This window comes from Quercus robur, chromosome 8 (genome assembly GCF_932294415.1).
Source record: "Quercus robur chromosome 8, dhQueRobu3.1, whole genome shotgun sequence".
NCBI lineage: Eukaryota > Viridiplantae > Streptophyta > Magnoliopsida > Fagales > Fagaceae > Quercus > Quercus robur.
Genome location: NC_065541.1, coordinates 14,636,052 through 14,655,110, shown reverse-complemented (window position 1 = coordinate 14,655,110; position 19,059 = coordinate 14,636,052). Strand labels below are relative to the sequence as shown.

Here is a 19,059-nt window from a genome sequence, read left to right as displayed (position 1 = left end):
ACAACACCAAAAGGAGGAAAATATGAGAAACAGAGAAAGACTCAACCTTCTGGGTGATGGGCACAAAACGGGCTTTGGTACCCAGGGAGCAAAACAGGGGAATCAATAGTTCCCCGAGACTCTAACATAACACTATAAAAAGGGGGGAAAGCAACCGGCAAAAGGGAGGAATTTTTGAGTGAGTAATAAGAAATCTCATAAAATAAAAAAAATAAAAATAAAAACCATTAAGAGAACTCTGTCAAATTCAAAGGAAAACAGTGAAATATCTCCCGGTATCCTAGAAATAGTCACTATAGCACATACTTGGATTCAAAAGGATTCAAATTTTGCAAGTCTTAGAGGCTTGGATAGTCATCTAAATCTGTAATTTTTGAGCTTATTTGAACCTTGTATCACATCTTAGTGAGCGCATTGTAACCATAATTAAGAGAAACTAATGAAGTATTTCTTATTAATTTGAGGATCCCAAACAATTGTTTTGTGTATTTCCTGATTACTTTGCACTCCTTTGCTGTTTTCATTGTTATTCAATACAAATATTCTCGTTTGCTAGTTTATGTGTATTGTAGGAAGCTTGCCTTGTGCACCACTTGGTTCTTAAATAGCCCCTTTAGCTGCGGTGAACCAAGCCCAATCCACCAAACTACAACAATTTGGCCCAGGATCCCTGGGCCAGTGTGCTGAAGAAAAAGGCACCCTCACAGTGTGACATAATTGTCAATGAAACAATCCTTTATACACACATCTCTTCTCTCAAAGCATCACCGAAGGGAACTAAATGGACAGATGTGGATTGATTGGACTGAAATAAATTGAAATGGACCAAAATGGACTGAATGGGACGAGATCAAAATGAATTGAACAAAGCGGGGTGGACCAAATAAACCTACTGGAATGAAGTAGTCCAAATGGACTGAAGTAGACCAAAATGAATTAAAGTTAACCAAAATGCTACAGTAATTTGGCTCAACATAAACATAATAACAATAAATACCACATTTAAACTTTTAGATATTATATAGATATAAATTATCTAGACTCTCTCAATGGTGAATTTGACACCCCCTATCCACTTGTTGCATGGGAAAAAAAAATCACTAATTACAGTAAATTAATCCAAAAATATAATCTAAATCCAATTTTTTTTGATAATGGCTTAATCCACATTCAGATTCATGATGGCCAGCATAACAGTCCTGTCTAAAGAGTGTCATCTACAACTATGAATCCTATGCTAGTTACAATATGAAAATTTGATTCGACTATTTATTTTTTTTGCTGAATTGATTCGACTATTTATAAAGAAGTTTGGTTGAGTTTCATTCATATTTCATACCAACCTCTAGCAAGTACATTATAAAGCTGTCACTTTTATACTGTAGAAACGCGCTAGGCTCAATTGTATAGCTTCCTTAAAATCCAAGACGCGCTCTTATGTGGGACCCATTTTTCTCCCTACACGCGCCAATCAAAGCCTCACGGGTCACGGCCCTCACGGACTAATCAATGAAGCTAGTTTCAAAATAAGATTAAAAAAATATCCTCTGTTTTTGTTTTTAAAGTAAAAACAAAAAATTTTCACCAAAGGGTCTTTCTAATTTATTTTTATGAGAGATGCTACGTCTACAACATTTTTACAATATTTTTACAACAAATCATGGGTGATTAGTTGTTATTGGTTCAAATTTAAAACTAACACTAAGATTACTTTTTTGCCCCAACAAAAACAACCAGTAACAACTTGCCACTTAAAATTTGTTATAAAAATGTTGTAGAAATGTTTTATTATTTGTTTTTTGAAAAGGGCGTCTTTCGAGGTTACCATTTTATTTGAGAATCGTTTATTTTTTATAGTTTATTTATATAAAATGTGATAAAAATTAAAATTTAACTTAATTTTAAAAAGTTAGATAATCTAAACAAAAATCTAGCTTTTAATTAGTTGCTAATCGATTACTCCAAGCTAGCATTTTACCTTAGATCATCTCTTGTTTGTGGGTTTTCACACAACTTTTTGTCTAGCTTTATTTTAAATGATTTAAATTCAGTTTTTTAAAATAATTTAATTTTTACCTTTTTATCTTATATTATATAAATAAATTACCGAAATAAACAATTTTTAAATGGATACTAATGTTAACAAATATATTTTCTTTTCCAATAAAAAAATTGTATTTTCTTCGAAAACAATTCAGGTCAAGGTCTAGGGGAGATGCTGTGCATAATTACATTTGTTATAAGAGAAAAATATACTGTAATTCTTTTTTTTAAGGTATGTAACATTGCTCATGTTCTAAATGAACGGACCAAGAATATATTCAGCAAAAAGAAAAAGAAATATTGTTTGTTCCCCCATAACAAAAGAAAAAAAAAAAAAGTACGGAACAAAATAATCTTATGGACCATGTCAGCATTAGATTCCCTCTCCCGGTCTCAAATGTTCAATTTGCAACAAAGATAATATGTCTTATTCTTATAATTAAAACTACGAAATGAGTAGGTAGGCGCTCCGAATTTTCCCCACCATTATTATGATTATATATTATTATTATTTTGATTAGTGGTATAATTAATAATCTCCACCACTTTTGGAAGTTCATATAAAGTTATAACTATAAACATGCTTGCCATAAAAATAGAAATAAATAAAATCAAAGTGCTTTATCCGCCAGTCAAAGAACATTTTCGAGGACAAATTTCCTATTTTACATTTTGAATTCATTAAAAAGTAAAACAAAAATAGTAAAGCAATGTACCAGAAGTTCAGACTAACCCTAAAAGATCACCAAAGAATGGTAACAAAATTTCATTTCCAACCAAAAGAATTCAACAATTCCATGTGCAAAAAGTGTTCCGAAAAATTCACAACAACATTTCTCCAAAACCCTAAAATAACACAATTAAAAACAACAAAACCAACCTCCAAAAATTCAAATAACTTGAAATTATGGAAAAAAAGTCATCATCAAAAGTCAAGAAAAACCAAGACCACCAAACTAACCAAAGCCCCCATCTGCGCACAATAGCGTTTATGCTCTGATGCGCCTGACCGGAGCTTGATTTTCTTGTTGTAGGTTTTGATGCCTTGGTCATTGACTTCCACATCAGACCCAACATCCAACTTGTGCCTCTTAGTCTTCCAAGCCATGATCTTGAACCTCACAGCCGTGGCCAAATCCACATGAAAATTTGCAGTCCCATTTGGATAAGTAGCCTGCAAAAGCAGTGTCTTGTTGAGCTCCACAGGCGGTTGTCTTGTGGCTTTTTTCTTGTGCCCTTGGTAGAACCCAGGAATGGTGTAGTTCCCCATGAGATGTGACTTATTGGGAAAGTCATAGAAAGTGAGGTTAATGGCGTCATAGTAAATCCCTTTGTCCTTGTTGCCATTCTCTAGTCTGAGCTCAATAACTAGGGTGTTGTTTGCTGTGTTGTTTAAGGTTTTGTTTAGGCCTGGGAGGTAAAAATTTTGGATGTAACAGGTGGGGTTGTCTGTACGTAGACTTAGCCACATGAATAGAGCTGTGAGGCCTAGAGTGAATATGAAACTGCAACAACATCGGCAGCATCCACCAGGCTGATCAGACATGTTTGGTTTTTCTTTGGGGGGGGGGGGAGGGGGGGTTACTATGACAAAGTGATGAGGAGCTAAGCTTAGTTCAGCTTTAAAGAAAGTTATGAAGAAGAAGAAGAAGAAGATGAGGCTAGAAAGAGAAGCATATGTTTTGGGAATTATTGAGGTCTTGGTCTTTTTTCTTTTATAAAGCTATTGTACTATTTTTGTTTTATTTTTTTGTTGCTAGCTGAGGCTTTTCACTTTTGGGGGTTGTGATAGAGTTACATGTGGGTTTGCGTTGGGGTTGGTCAGAAATATATAGTTATAGAATTGTATTGACTTTCAACGAAGTTCAGCGGTGATGAATGGGTAGTTGCTAGTGATTGTAGTATTGCTCTCTTTTTTCATTAGCATTTTCTAAGAAGTTACTTGGATAGGGGACTTTGGATATTGATAATTGGGTTTAGATCTCCTAAGTTAGGCTCATACGGTTTCAAACATTTAAAATACTGTTAAATAGCAACAGTAATTTCCACTTTCAAACATTATAAAAAGACCTAAAAGTTCCTCTTTTGTAAAGAAATTTACTACAAATTGCTAGCTACCTATTTTTAACAATAATTAGCGTTTTGTATACACATTTTGTCATAACTATCAGAGCATGAGCTATGAAAAAATAAATGGTGAATGTAATAGTAATAGAGAATTAATTACAGTTACAATCAATCACATGTAGTAAAATGTGTTTAAAAGTGTGTAGTGTTTGTATTATTAATCTTAAAATCACTCTTATTTTTAAGGTGTGTTTGGACACTATTTATTTTGTTGAAAACTGAAACCACAACAGTAAAGTAATTTTTAAATATATAAATAGTATCATAAGATCCATTCTTAATGAAAATTTTGTTGAAAAAAGAAATTTATAACCCTTAGAGCATCCACAGCAGTGGAGCTAAATTTTTAGCAATTTAGCTCCACCAAAAGTTACTTTATCTATTTTAGCTATACACATGCTGCAGCAGTGGATCTATTTTAGCTTTCAACACAATAAAATAATATATTCACCATAATAAAATAATATTTCTACTACAATAAAATAATAATATTCCTACTATAATAAAATAATATTTCACCACCACCACAAACATCCTCCACCACCACCACACAGCACAAACATCCTCCACCACCACCACACAGCACAACACAAACATACTCCACCACCACCACCACCATCACCGGTCCACAGCAGAGAAAAAAAAAAAAAAAAACCCCAAATCAAGGCTCATCCTCCACCACCACCACACAGCACAACACAAACATACTCCACCACCACCACCACCACCATCACCGGTCCACAGAAGAGAAAAAAAAAAAAAAAAAAAAAAAAAAAAAAAAAAAAAAAACCCAAATCAAGGCTCATCCTCCACCACCACCACATAGCACAACACAAACATACTCCACCACCACCACCACCACCATCATCGGTCCACAGCAGAGAAAAAAAAAACCCAAATCAAGGCTCAAGCGATTCCAAGGATCGGCTGAGACATCATCCCAAATCAAGGCTCAACCCAAAAAAAAAGAAAAAAAAACCCAAATCAAGGTTTCGCTCTCCACCGCCACTCCAAGGATCGACTGAGACATCGAGGCGATTCCGATGTAGGGGAGTGGATTAGTATTCCTGCGGTGCCGGTAGTGTTCCTGCAGTGCCCTTCGATGTCGTTTGTCGGAGGCGAGAACGTGAACGAGAGGCCGGTGAAGGAGGACAGACATTTCATGAGGTTGAACAAAGGAAGAATGGTGGTAAGGAGCGACGGTGTGGGCTGGGACGGCCGGGACGGCGACGGCGTGGCTCGGCTGAGACGGCGAAGGCGTGGAGTGGGCTGGCAGATCAGAGCTTGAGGGAGAGAGAGCTTGAAAGAGATGAGAGCTTGAGGTAGAGAGAGCTTGAAAGAGATGAGAGCTTGAGGGAGAGAACTGAGTGTGCACAGTGACCGGTGAGAGAATAAAAGAATAAAAAAAATAAATGAGTTATTATTATTTTAATCTGCAGGTCATTAAAAAATTTTTTTTTTTTAGATGAGTGCTACAGTGCACATCTATAGATAGATGTGCACTGTAGCAAATCAGCCAAATTTTATGGCTTTGGCTCCACTACTGTGAGCTTATTTTGCTATATGAGTGGAGCTAAAATAGCATTATAGCTTTTTAGCTCCATTGCTCAAGTGCTCTAATAGAACCACCAGAAAAGTCACTACAGTCACAAAATGCTAAATAAATTTAAAAAAAAAAAAAAATGGAAACGCAGATGCAGGCGCGTCCCTTTTCATCAGTACCCAAACGGGTACTTAAATGGTACTCAATTTTAATGCGATTCTTATGAAAAAAATAAAAATCTATCTACCCACTTTCTCACGTGTCAGTGTCATACGAAGGACAACTTGGTTTCCACGCGGGAACACGGTCTGGGAATTTGGGTGTAAGTTCCCGCTTATTATTTTAACACGAAAATTGTTTAGCAAAAATAAAATAAAATAAAATGTCATTTTTGGGTCAACATGGACGCGGTTCTTAAAAAGAATCCGATGCTATGGCAATTGGAACAATCTTTACAATTATAACCTATCAAAGACCATATCAAAAAACAAAAACAAACAAAGAAACAATAACATCGACATTGAAGAAGTCAAGCATGAAACTATTTTAAATGAATCAACCAGTAATTATATACTGCCGTGGTGTTTAATGTTATTGATAAGTAAACTAAGATGAAAGGTATCTAGCAATAATGGTTCATCAAAAAAAAAAAAAAAAAAGGTATCTAGCAATAATTATGTTATAAAGTGTTTAATAACAATAAGATTGGTTACAAAATGTTCATAGAGTTCCTTTTGAATAGATTTGGCGTAGCCTTGAGCTAAGGGGCATATGCCACTTCAAATGGAAAGTTCTAGGCCTTATCCATATGCAATGCTTTCAATTCCTTGATTTTTTTGTTAGACTTTCCAGTTCAGGTGAGGCAATTAGTCGTGCTCTCCTGCATTAAATTGATTGATTTGGCCTATTAGATTAACACTAAGTGTGCGCTTGGATATCGTTTATTTTGCTGAAAACTTAAAACAATAAAAAAATAATTTTTGAGTTATTGTTCATTGCTAGGTTACTATAGTTTTGCCTTAAAGCACTGTTCATGGGACTAAGTGTGCGCTTGGATATCGTTTATTTTGCTGAAAACTAAAAACAATAAAAAAATAATTTTTGAGTTATTGTTCATTGCTAGGTTACTATAGTTTTGCCTTAATGCACTGTTCATGTCCCATGAACAGTGCAAGAGGTGCTGGTCAAAAACAAAAAAAAAAAAAAAAAAAAAAAAAAGAAAGAAAAAAGCGAGACTCAGACACGTGAATCCAAAATGCAAACCAAACGGACACTAAAACATCAATAATGGATTGTGTTGAGATAGGTAGTGCACTTGACTTTGCAAAATTTGAAGGCAAGTAATACAATTGACTATCCGGAATAATTTGAATTTGGCTTCTATTTATGGCTTGGTTATTATGATGATTACATGGTTTAAAATTTCCATCATGTGCTTTAAAATTCGATTTTGAATTGATGGCTGGTTTGGGGGTGTCAATTTGGGTTAACGTGTCGGGTTTGTGTCGTGTCGAGGTAGGGGTATTCGACTAAATGGCTCAACCCTAACCCAACCCATTTAATAATCGTGTCATGATCCTTCAACCCTAACCCGACCTGTTAATAAGGCCGATTGACCTGATCCAACCCATTTAACACGCTTAATAAATGAGTCGTGTTGGGTTGACACGAATGTAACACAACCCATTTCAACCTGCATAATATTAAATATATCATCCATCTAGAAATAATTTTTTTTATATCCCAAAAAGTAGTGCATATACTTCAAGTCTTCAACTCACATTCAAAATAATATAGTTCAACAAAAATATAACATTCATCTAAAAATAAGTTTTTTACATTCCAAAAGAAGTGCATACATTTCAACCTAAATTCAAAATAACAAAGTTTAACAAAAATAAAATAACATAGTTTAACAAAAATATAATATCCTTGGAACTCGCCAAATGGTAAGTATTAATATTGAAAGAATTTGAGCAAACAGTAGACTAATCCTGACTATGACCACAATTATCATCCATAGATTCTTTGTTGATGTTCAAATTCATAACAGCTTCCACAATCTCATCTAATTTCATTTGTGCAAGTTCTATGCCCAAAAAAAAAAAAAAGTATTAGTAGTTCTAGGGTCTGTAAAGTTTCAATTTCTAATTATATCCCTTGTAAATTTTTGTAATTACTTACTTTTCTTTTTAAATTTCTAATATATGTTGGATATAAAAGGTATTTGACAAATCTAAAATAAAATAGATAGTTATTTGTTATATGAGTTAAATAGGTTATGTTAAGTGGGTCATTTCAGGTTGACACACATATATTGGCATGTCAAACGTGTCTATTGCGGGTTACGTGGGTTGTCCCGCTTATGACACGTTTCTTATCGTATCGCTTTCGGGTTGACTCGTTTATGACTCAAACCCATTAAGTCCCAACCCTAACCCGAAAAAACTCGTATCGGGTTCGTATCGTGTTCACGGGTTGGGTTGAACATTGACACCCCTAGACTGGTTTTCACCACTTACGAAATTAATTTGGGTGAACAATTAGTTCGATATTAGGCCCTGATCAAATTTTTGTCACATGCTCAAAATAAAATTTTAAGAAAATGGCTTACAAAAATGAGGAAATAAATGAATGAATTTGAAATTAAGCTCTAACATGATCAATTTATATTTTGTCAAAAGCTTTGTTAATAAAATCATTAAATGATTGAATTTGAAATTAGGCTTTCCTCACATGTCTTATTCTAGAATTTGAATTTGTCACATGACTAAACCTATCCATAAATATGCTAATTGGTTTGATGAGGGATTCTGGCTTTATTGGGTGCTTTTATTTAGTTGTTTTGAATTTTGTTACATGATTAGATAGTTGGGGAAAATGGGTATTTGCCCATAATTTACAAACTATGCAGTAAAATGCCCCTATTTGAAACTATTTAGCAAAATACCCATGTATTTTAAACTTGATTTTAATAAAATTGAGTTCTATGTAAAACTCAAAATTGAGTTTTAGGTATATTTTTAAGTGGAATTCGACACTTGCAATGTTGAGTTCCACTTAGATTTTCAAAAAATATTTAAGTGGCAAAATATGCATAAAACTCGACGTTACTAATGTCGAGTTACACCTATAACTCAATTTTGTTAAAATCGAGTTTAAAAAACAAGGGCATTTTGCTAAATAGTTTCAAAACATGAGCATTTTGCTTTATAGTTTGTAAATTAGGGGCAAATGCCTATTTTTCCCTAGATAGTTTAAATTTCTATGGTTAATGTGTCCCTTGTTTTTAAGGTCTTTGCCTTTTGGATGTTGGGTTCTTTCTATAGATTCTTGATTGCCAATATATGATAAATAGGCAATTAGTAATTGAATTATGTGTTTAAGGTGGCCACTTTAGTTAGTTCTTTGTGGTCAAGAACCTTGTAATTGAATTGATACCTCTCGATACATATAGTTCTTGGAGGTCTAGGGGGAAAAAGATTCGAGTTATGGGGTTAGCATAATATTGTAATTATCTCTTAGAAAAAATAGTAAATTCTTCATGTCTACCTTTTTTTTTTTTTTTAATGGGAAAAGTACTAGATGCTCTAAGAACATTGGTTTAGAAAATATTTATGCGAAAAGAAAAAAGCAACTGGTTTCTTTTTTACAAATTTTTACATATCCCATAAAAGTGATATCAAAACTTCATTAAAATGGTTCATTAACAATGCCCTAAGGTCACCTTAATCCAGACCAATTTTTAATTAATGTGAAAATTTTAAGCAACATGATTACCGCCATATTTGTTAAAACATGAATCGTATTGTGAATCGATTTTTTATTTTTCTATATCGTAATAATAAATAGCAGCTTATCAAAAAAAAATCAAAATAATAATTTATTTTCATCATATTCATCATCTTGCATGATCGACTCCATTTAAGTTAGTATTATCTTCATGTTCATCATTTTGTAAATTTATTTTTTCATTAAAATTTTCTTTATCATCATCAATATATACTATCTCTTCTTCTTCTTTTTTAATATTTCTTCTTCGCATTCTAGATTCTTAAACTTATAACAATAATGACAAAAAAAAAATTATATTGTCAATTAATACCTTATTCATAGTATGTAAAAGAAATTTGTAAATATGAAAGTGAAGTGTAAGTGTATAGTCCAAATTTTGTACAAGAAAGAAAGAAAGAAAAAAAGATTGGACTAAACTAAGTAACCTAATATTTTTGTGTTAAAATAAGTCTAAAAACTTGTTAGATTCAAATAAAAGCACAAATTTTACCAAAAAAAAAAAAAAAAAACCAATTTTAAAGAACATGTCTATATATCGTACAATACAATACAATTTGACAATTCATACAATACATACCATTGTATCATACGATTTATATGTACTTACCATACGTGCTTACGATACAAAAGTTTTTGTACACGATACCATACGTATCGTATATTATACGATATTGACAATTATGATTACCACATTACCATGTGACACTAAAAGTTTTTTCTTATAACACAATTGCTGACAAATTAATGTCAACTTGTATTTTTTTAATGTTTTTAACATATACGTTCAATTTGAATATCTCCACCTTCTCTTAATAATGTGTGAGTCTATATATATATATATATTTATAAAAAAAAAAAAAAAAAAGCTAAATTAACCACACTTATATAGTTCATGATGGGATTCTCAAAAAAAAAAAAAAAAAATATATATATATATATATATATAGTTCATGATGGGCTTAGCTCGAATGGTATATCAGTGTATGTATGTTTCTATACGTTCACAATGGGTTAACTTTCAATTGTTTTCCAATAAATTTGAAGCCCAAGGGGCTTCCTCCGGAACTCAGCCCTTGTACATAACCAACAGCATGTGAAAAGATGTGAGACTTGGGCCAAAACTATTAGCTAATCTTTTAGGCCCTTAACACAGTAATGGCTTGGGCTAATACAATACTAAAATTTGGCTTGGCTGACACTTTTAATAACAAAGGGCATGTTTGGTATATCAACTTAAACACATGTTTTCAGTTTTTAAATAATATTACACGTATTTTCACTTACTTTTTCACCCACACGTATTTTCAAAAAAACTGAAAACTATTGTTTAAATACACGTACCAAACAAGCCCAAAATCTTTGTAAATGATGGCAAAATGCCAGTTCCTACGGGCTGACTTGTAGCTCTGCAAATGAGCTTGAGACACTTAGGATTAAATTGATCTGGATTACTCATTCTTGTCGTGTATTATATGTAGAGGAAATTATTGCTCATCTAAATATTTAATTGTCGAGGGGAACCTGAATTTTAGGATTAACATAAAGATGTCATTTCAAGGGGGTCCTTGCCTGAATGAGTAGCAAATTAGTATGCGTGCGTTTGACATCAGTTTATTTAGTTTTTTATTGAAAAAGTGCTATAATATTTTTGTATTTTAAAAAAGTGGGTATGTAATAACTTCGTTCTTGGCACAAGGCATAGCAAATAAGTGGGCCTATAATGACTTTTTTTTGGGTAATACAAACTAAAGTCTTATGTAGTGGATTTCTAAATGGTAATTCAGATTCTTTCTCAATTACTACGTATTGTCAAGTAACCTCCACGGTTGTCCAAGTTGTGAACTCATTAGTTTAGGCTGTGATGTAAATTCTAAGGGTCCATGATCAAATCCACCATGCTATTTATTATGTAAATTCGAAGGTTGATGAGGTTTTTAGGATGTCTCATAGACAAGAAGTGAAATAGTTCAATAAAAGGCTAAGACACCACTTCCTTATAAATATAGTTACATAATATGTAGACCTAACAAATAAGTTGAGTTGAACGGGTTCATAATTGACTAGACTAAATTTGTGTCAAAAAAGGATCAAACTAAAATACCTTATTCATAGTATATTGTCAATTAATACCTTATTCATAGTATAGAAAACAAATTTGCAAATATGAAAGTGAAATGTATTGTCCAAATTTTGTATAAGAACGAGAGAGAGAAAAAAAAAAAAAAAACTTAAAATGTGTGTAGTGGGCCTTTTTTACAATGTTAAGCTGGGTTGCCTCCTGTGGTACTAGGCCTAAGTGTTCTAGGTAAGGGAGTTGAAACTGGTCCAACTACAACTTATTTTGGTCCGGCTTGTGCACAAACAATGCCCCTCTTGCCAGACTTTGATCACATACCTATGGCAGGCAAAGCTGCTACAGGTAAGTTATGGCAGACAGATACAATAAAGATAGAACAAGGAATACTAGATAGAATAAATAAAAGGGAGCGACAAGAAGTACCCCCATACACAAAAAAGTAACATAAATAAATGGGGAAATAATAATAACGGGCTTCTTGGATCAAGAAAGGGAAAATCTGTCTGCCATGACAAGTAACGCTACGGAGCTGAAATTGAGAAGGGAAACCACTTCCTCAATGCGATTAATCTTCTCAGGAAAAAAAAAAATTAATTACTTTGAGGGAATGAGCCTAAATGGTATATGTTCAATGAGGATCTTTTTTCTTTAATAGAAAGCAAGGCTTTAGAGGGAGAGAGGAGACCAACTTATTGGTGCATGCTTGCCATTCTAAATTTCCTGTTTTCCTTTGTTTTTCCCTCTTCTTTTCTTGGTGTTTACTCCTGTATTATGATTTTCTCCTAGAGATTACTATTACCCTGATCATGATCCCCCTTCTATGCACGGCAAGGGCCCTTTTTATAGTTCCTGTTGTGATTGGTTTTTACTATTTTAGCCTTTAACTACCTTTGTCTGGTATGGGTGTCCTTGCCAACTGCTACTAGTTCGTCAATCTTTTAGCCATTACCACTTACCTGTGCTAGTTGTGCCACCTCCCATTATCAGACAAAGAAGGCTATTTTGTTTGTTTGTCTGCTGTGGCCCTCCTACTTGTTACGGTGTGGGTGTTTTCTCTCTCTATCCCTCATGGCATGCACCTAGTGGTTCCCACTCATCCTTACTTCTTTTGAGCTGTATGTCATCCCAGCAGGTCATTTCCCCCAAAAGAGCCTAAGCAGGAACCCCAGAATAGGTTTTCTTCTCTCCCTACCACCAGACCATGTCCTCTTATCTTTGACCCATGACCTCACCATGTCCTGTATTGGCTGGGTACAGGCTGGTGATATCTAGGCCTTGTCGTGATCTAAAGGTTTGTCTGCTCATTCTACCGATCATGTTTTGCTTCTTATGGCGTGAGCTGTTTTCTGATCACCTATTCTTTATGCCTTGCTTTCTTTGGGGGTTGGGCTTTGCCGGATTATGGGCTTTCCTTCCTTCAGCCTACTCTTTTACTTTTTCTGTAGCCTTGCTATCATTTCCTACTATACTACTCTGCCATTCCTGTTGTGATGTTATTGGACCCAATTCTACTGGGCCTCTTTGGGCCTGCTGTTTATTATTCTCCCAATGACTCAGTATGGTCATTGGTCCTTTTATTACATTACTTATGAGCTCCTGTGTTCCATTTGTTTCTTCTTGGGCATCCTTGGCCCATTTGCTTTCCTTGGGCTTCCTTAGCCCTTTCCCTAACTCTGCATTCCCATGGGCTTTTATTTAACTTCTTTGGGTTTCTCCGACCCAATTACCTTATCCCTCATCCTTAGGGCTCATGGGCTTACCATCAACCTCTTACTTTCTTTTTTTGCATTACTTCGGGCTTGCTGTGGTCCATTCTCACTTTTCTACATCACATACTACCCATGGGTTTGCTACTTCTTTCTTTCTGGACTCTTTTAGGCTCATTTGCTTCCTCAAGGTCAACTTGTTTATTTCATGGGCCTGCGATCCATTATTCCTGCCATTTGGGTTTAATGGTTTTTCTATCCACTTACTAACTCTTTTCTGCCTGTGTTGCTGGGCTTCTTTTTTCTATTGGACTTCCCAAAAATGAGCATCAACAATGACTAATTTTATTGGGCTAAATTAAGTAACCTAATATTTTTGTGTTAAAAACAAGTCTAGTAACTTGTTGGATTCAAATAAAAGCAAAAAATTTACCAAAAAAAAAAAAATAATAATAATAATTTAAAGGATATATTACAATTCATAAGATATGCACCATTGTATCATACAATTTATATAAACTTATGATATGTACTTACAATATAAAACTTTTTATACACGATAACATACATATTGTATATTGTACAACACTGATAATTATGATTACCGCACCACTATGTGACATGAAAAGTTTTTTCTTATAACACAATTGCTCGCAAATTAAGGTCAACTGGTATTTTTTTAGTGTTTTTAAGGAATATGTTCAATTTAAATATCCCTCCTTCTCTTAAAAATGTATATATATTATAATAAAAAAAGAGGAGAATTGCAGAAATCCCAAATAAAGCAATGAGCGTTACACAAGCAGCTAGAGTGTATCAGTGTAGAGCTCATATAAAGAAAATAGTTCATGGTGGGCTTATAGCTGGAATGGTGTATCAGTGTACGTATGCTTCGATACATTCACAGTGGGTTTACTTTCAATTGTTTTCCTATAAATTGGAAGCCCAATAGGCTTCCTCCGGAACTCAGCCCTTGTACATAACCAACAGCATGTGAAAAGTTGAGAGACTTGGGCCCTTAACACAATAATGCCCTGGGCTTATACAAAACTAAAAACATGGCTTGGCTGACACTTTTGAAAACAAAATCTTTGTAAATGATGGCGAAATGCCAGTTCCTACGGGCTGACTTGTAGCGCTGCAAATGAGCTACAGACCCTCAGGATTAAATTGATCTGGATTACTCATTCTCTTCGTGTATTATATGTAGAGGAAATTATTGCTCATCTAAAGATTTAATTGTTGAGGGGAACCTGAATTTTAGGATTAATATAAAGATGCCATTGCAAGGGGATCCTTGCCTAATGGAGTAGCAAATTAGTATGTGCGTGTTTCACATCAGCTTATTTAGCTTTTTATTGAACATATACTATAATACATCTGTATTTTAAAAAAGTAGGTATATCATAACTTCGTTCTTGGCAGAAGGCATAGTAAATAAGTGGGCCTATAATGACTTTTCTTTTGGGTAATACAACAACGCAAATAAGTGGGCCTAGAATAAACTAAAGTCTTATGTGGTGGATTTTTAAATGGTAATTTAGATTCTTTCTCAATTACTATGTATCATGACTATCATCAATTAACCTCCACGGTTGTCCAAGTTGTGAACTCATTACTTTAGGTTGTGATGTAAATTCTAAGGTTCCATGATCAAATTCACCGTGCTATCTATTATGTAAATTCGAAGGTTGATGAGGTTTTTGGGATGTCTCATGGACAAGAAATGAAATAGTCTAGTAAAAGTTTAAGACACCACTTCCTTTTATTTTTATATAAATATAAATATAAATATATATATATATATATATATATATAACATTTAGACCCAACAAATAAGTTCAGTTGAACGGGTTCAAATTTGACTAGACTAAATTTGTGCCAAAATAGGATCAGACTAAAATAAGTTGTAAAGTCTATGACCCCATATTCGGTCTTTGATGGATTGGGGAATGACCTATTTTTTTTAAAATACAAAGAAAATAAATAAGTAATCGAAACTTTTTGATATAGTTTTTTCTTAAATATTTTCCTTAATTATGTTAGCAAAGTTAGAAAAATAAATTTTGGAAAAGAGAACAATAAGACTAAATAGAAACACCTTCTTAAAAAAAAAAAGAAAGATTAATTAGAAACAGTCTCACACTAGAAGTTTCTTTGAATGAAAAAGAAAATTACTATTAAGGTCCATGGCTAAATGTAGTGATAGATCTGGGTGTTCGTGGGTGCTGATTTTGGTAAGGGGAGATTGGAGATCAATAAGACGATAACTATGAAGTGGGAGTGCGAGACCCAAGAAATGAATATAGCTGTGATGTTGGCAGACGAAGATTAATCTTTATAGGACTTAGAGAAAGAGAATGATTATTAAGGCCTCGTTTGGCTGAAAAAATTGATCACTCATCATCCATCACTCAAATATCATTACTCATCACTCATCATCCTATAATTCATTTTCTATCACTCAAAAATTCTCAAATATCACCTAAACCCATATGGCACCTAAACCCAAACATGTTGTCAACTCCAAAAACTCCAAAAAGTAGGACCCACATTCTGACCTGGGTACCATTGCTCTCTATGCTATCAGAACTCCACCCATCCCCTATCCCATTTACCCCAAAAGCCAAAACCCAACTTTACCAAAACCTAGTTCGTCACTCCCCAACTTCAAGTTCCGATTATGACCAGAACATTATGTCTATGTATAAGAAGATTTACAAGGGTGAGTTTCGGTGTCTGAGGTGGTTTTCGCCTGAGTTGATTTGGCTATTAGCTCGGCTTCTTGATACAAACCTTGAAACCCGGTTTACAATATCGAAAATCATGGAGAATTAGTGGTTCAAGAAGGGGTTTAAGCACATCGAGTGAAGGTGCTGATCTGCTTTGTTTGCACCTAGGTATGTCTTTTTCTTGATTCATTTTTTTTTGGTCTTTGATGTCGTAGATGTCGTCTCACCGGAAAACGAAATCGGTGAATGGAGCTGTGTGTATATCTCGAGCTGAAGGTGCTGATCGGCGGAACTAGAGCTTTGCTTCAGTTGTTGAAGTGTGCTGTGGGTTTGGGAGAAGGAAAAGGGAAAGTGAGATGAAGAAGTGAGCTTGGGTATCCGTTGGAGCTTCTATGGGTCTACAGTGATGTAACTACACACTGTTGTGGGACCCATTTGGAAAGAAAAATTACGAAAATTGCCACTGAGTTAACAAACCCATAACTTGAAAACAAGCTTGGGCTGTTTCCGAAATTGGTAACCCAAGACTCAAAAAGCTCGATTTTGTTAACTGAGTGAACAAACAAAAAATCATCCAAACAATGTTTCCTTATGTGGGCCCCACGGATTTTGGGTTATGAGTTAACAAAACTTAGTTTTGTTAACTCAGTTTTGCAAAATCCAAACAAGTTTTGCAAAATCCAAACAAGGCCTAAGACTTTCATAAAAGAAATGATATTTTCATAACAAATTTTAAATGGCAGGTTGTTATTGGTTATTATTATTGGGGCAAAAAAATAATCTCAGTGATAGGTTCAAATTTGAACTAATAACAATTAACTATCTATGATTTATTGTAAAAATGTTGTGGACGTACCACTTCTCTTCATTAAATCAAATAAGAAAAGTAGATTTTTTATTTCCATTAAAAGATAATTAATTAATTTTCTTGAGAAGTTGGTCATACCGACCCAACTCTTGGGTTCAAGCTGACCCATTTTTTACTAACCCAAAAAACTTTTATTCATGTTCATTTTTATATTTTGGGTTTAGATGGATTAATAGGTTTGGATTTAAATTTGTTAGGTGTAATAGTAGGTTCTAGGTTCAACTAGCCCGTTTTGGTGTGCGAGCGGAGAGAGAAAGAGAAGGCTAACCTTAGTTATGTTGCCTATTATTATTGTTGAAGAAAAAAAAAACCCCTAGTTTCCAATCCTTGGGCTGTTTTGTTTCATTCAATCAGTGCAAAAATGCCTATTGTTTGTATCATTAAAATTCAAATAATACTAAGAGCCTTGTGGTTCAACTGACATCTCCTAATATTTCAACAAATACATCCAAGGTTCAATTCCTCCAACCCCAACTATATAATTATTATTAAAAAATATATTTTAAATCACAACTTATCAAATTGGAACATGATGTTATTTTTTAAATCCCAAAAATCTATGAATGATTTTGTACTAAAATTCAATGCAATTTCTTTTTTTATAATATAGAATTGAAGATTACATAAATAATTTTCCATTTTATTGCAAAATCTAATTTTGATAATATTTATGGTTGCTTGTTCCATATTTGTCATAGAAACTGTAACAATGAGTATACATGCAACCACTTTATAAATTAGTTGGTAGACTATTAATTTTTTTTGATCCTTACTAGTTATTGCTACAATTCAGATTTTTTTTTTTTCTTTTAAAGTTGAATTTAGAATGTCGAACTACATTTTGCTCATAATTATGGATAACACTTGGTTCCAACAAACAAATATCATCAATTCTAAAAGATTCATTTCTCTCTTAAGGATCCAAAACTGAGTTAAGAATATAGACAAAATTTAGGTACAATATTTTAGGTGCTATTCTTTAGGTTCCCCTCTTAAAATTCAGCCATGTGGATTTTTTTCTCATGGGATGGAAGTATATTTTTTCTCATGGCTGAATTTTAAGAGGAAACTTTAGGAATAATACCTAAATACTGTACCTAAGTCTTGCTCTAAGAATATATACCTCCAATTCATGCTTCTTGCAATTAAGAATTTATTGCATCATAAAATATATCAAATCGTTAATGATGGTCTATAATAAAGTCATCTTACTCGAAACCCAAAAAAAAAAAAAAAAAATTGTTTTTATATTTTTGAGAATATTCAAATAATCATTTAGGTGAGCTATACAGCATGTCAGCACCCAAATCCCCAATAGCCAAACTTTTACCTTGGGTAAAAAAAATAAAAATCTAAGTATTATACCGATTACCCAAGTGATAACTCATTACTTTATTTTTTCCTAGATGAGATTTGTTATTTTTTTTCATTGATAACAGATTTATTTTATTTTTTCCTAGATGAGATTTGTTATTTTTTTTCATTGATAACAGATTTATTTTTATTTTTAGTAAAAGTAGAATTTTGTTTTTATTTTGGGAGAGAGCCACTGGTCATTAATACGAATTAGGTCATAGGTGGCCATATTATTTTTGAGTTTTATGGGTACTAGCTTTCAATTTGGGAGGTAGGTACATTTTTTTTGTCCAAATTTTCAAATATTACCTCATAATAGTTCGTCCACAAAGATTGGTACTTAAGTATTAAGATGTGACTTCTCAAATTATTATTATTATTTTAATTTTTATATAAAAAAAAAGTGGTATCTTAGTTGTTAGCTAGACTATTTTATTCATTGTCTATGAGACGTCTTGAAAACCTAATGTATTGATAGTGTAATGCATTGAACTTGGGACCATGAGTGGAGTGAGTGGAATTGAGCGAGGGCAATTGCCCCTGGCCCCACTGTGGACACAACAAAGGAGTCGCCACCTAGTTTTTGCAATGGCCTAGGAACCATGAATATAGAGTCCTTTCGAGGAAGGATCATTGATCTTACTACTAGAGATATGGGTTCGAAATTTAGGTACATTCTTGAAAAGGTGTTAATTACTTAAGACTATCCAATCCTAAGGTTGTGTCTTAGGTACGTCTTAACCTCGATAAAATCATATTCAACACTTAATACATCGAAACATATTCATCAATATATCAAATCATATCAACTT

The 19,059-nt window shown here is 33.6% G+C and overlaps 1 protein-coding gene across 1 annotated transcript; it reads right to left on the bottom strand.

Annotated features, from left to right (window-relative positions):
• Positions 1-2,787: 2,787 nt before the first annotated feature.
• Positions 2,788-3,831, bottom strand: LOC126694730 (protein NDR1-like). The gene has a single exon (XM_050391218.1). The coding sequence runs from the start codon at positions 3,587-3,589 to the stop codon at positions 2,969-2,971; it is 621 nt and encodes a 206-aa protein (XP_050247175.1). The 5' UTR covers positions 3,590-3,831; the 3' UTR covers positions 2,788-2,968.
• Between the last annotated feature and the right edge of the window lie 15,228 nt (positions 3,832-19,059).

Coding starts and splice junctions, on each gene's coding strand:
- LOC126694730 (XM_050391218.1), bottom strand. CDS start 3,589: ATGTCTGATCAGCCTGGTGGATGCTGCCGATGTTGTTGCAGTTTCATA.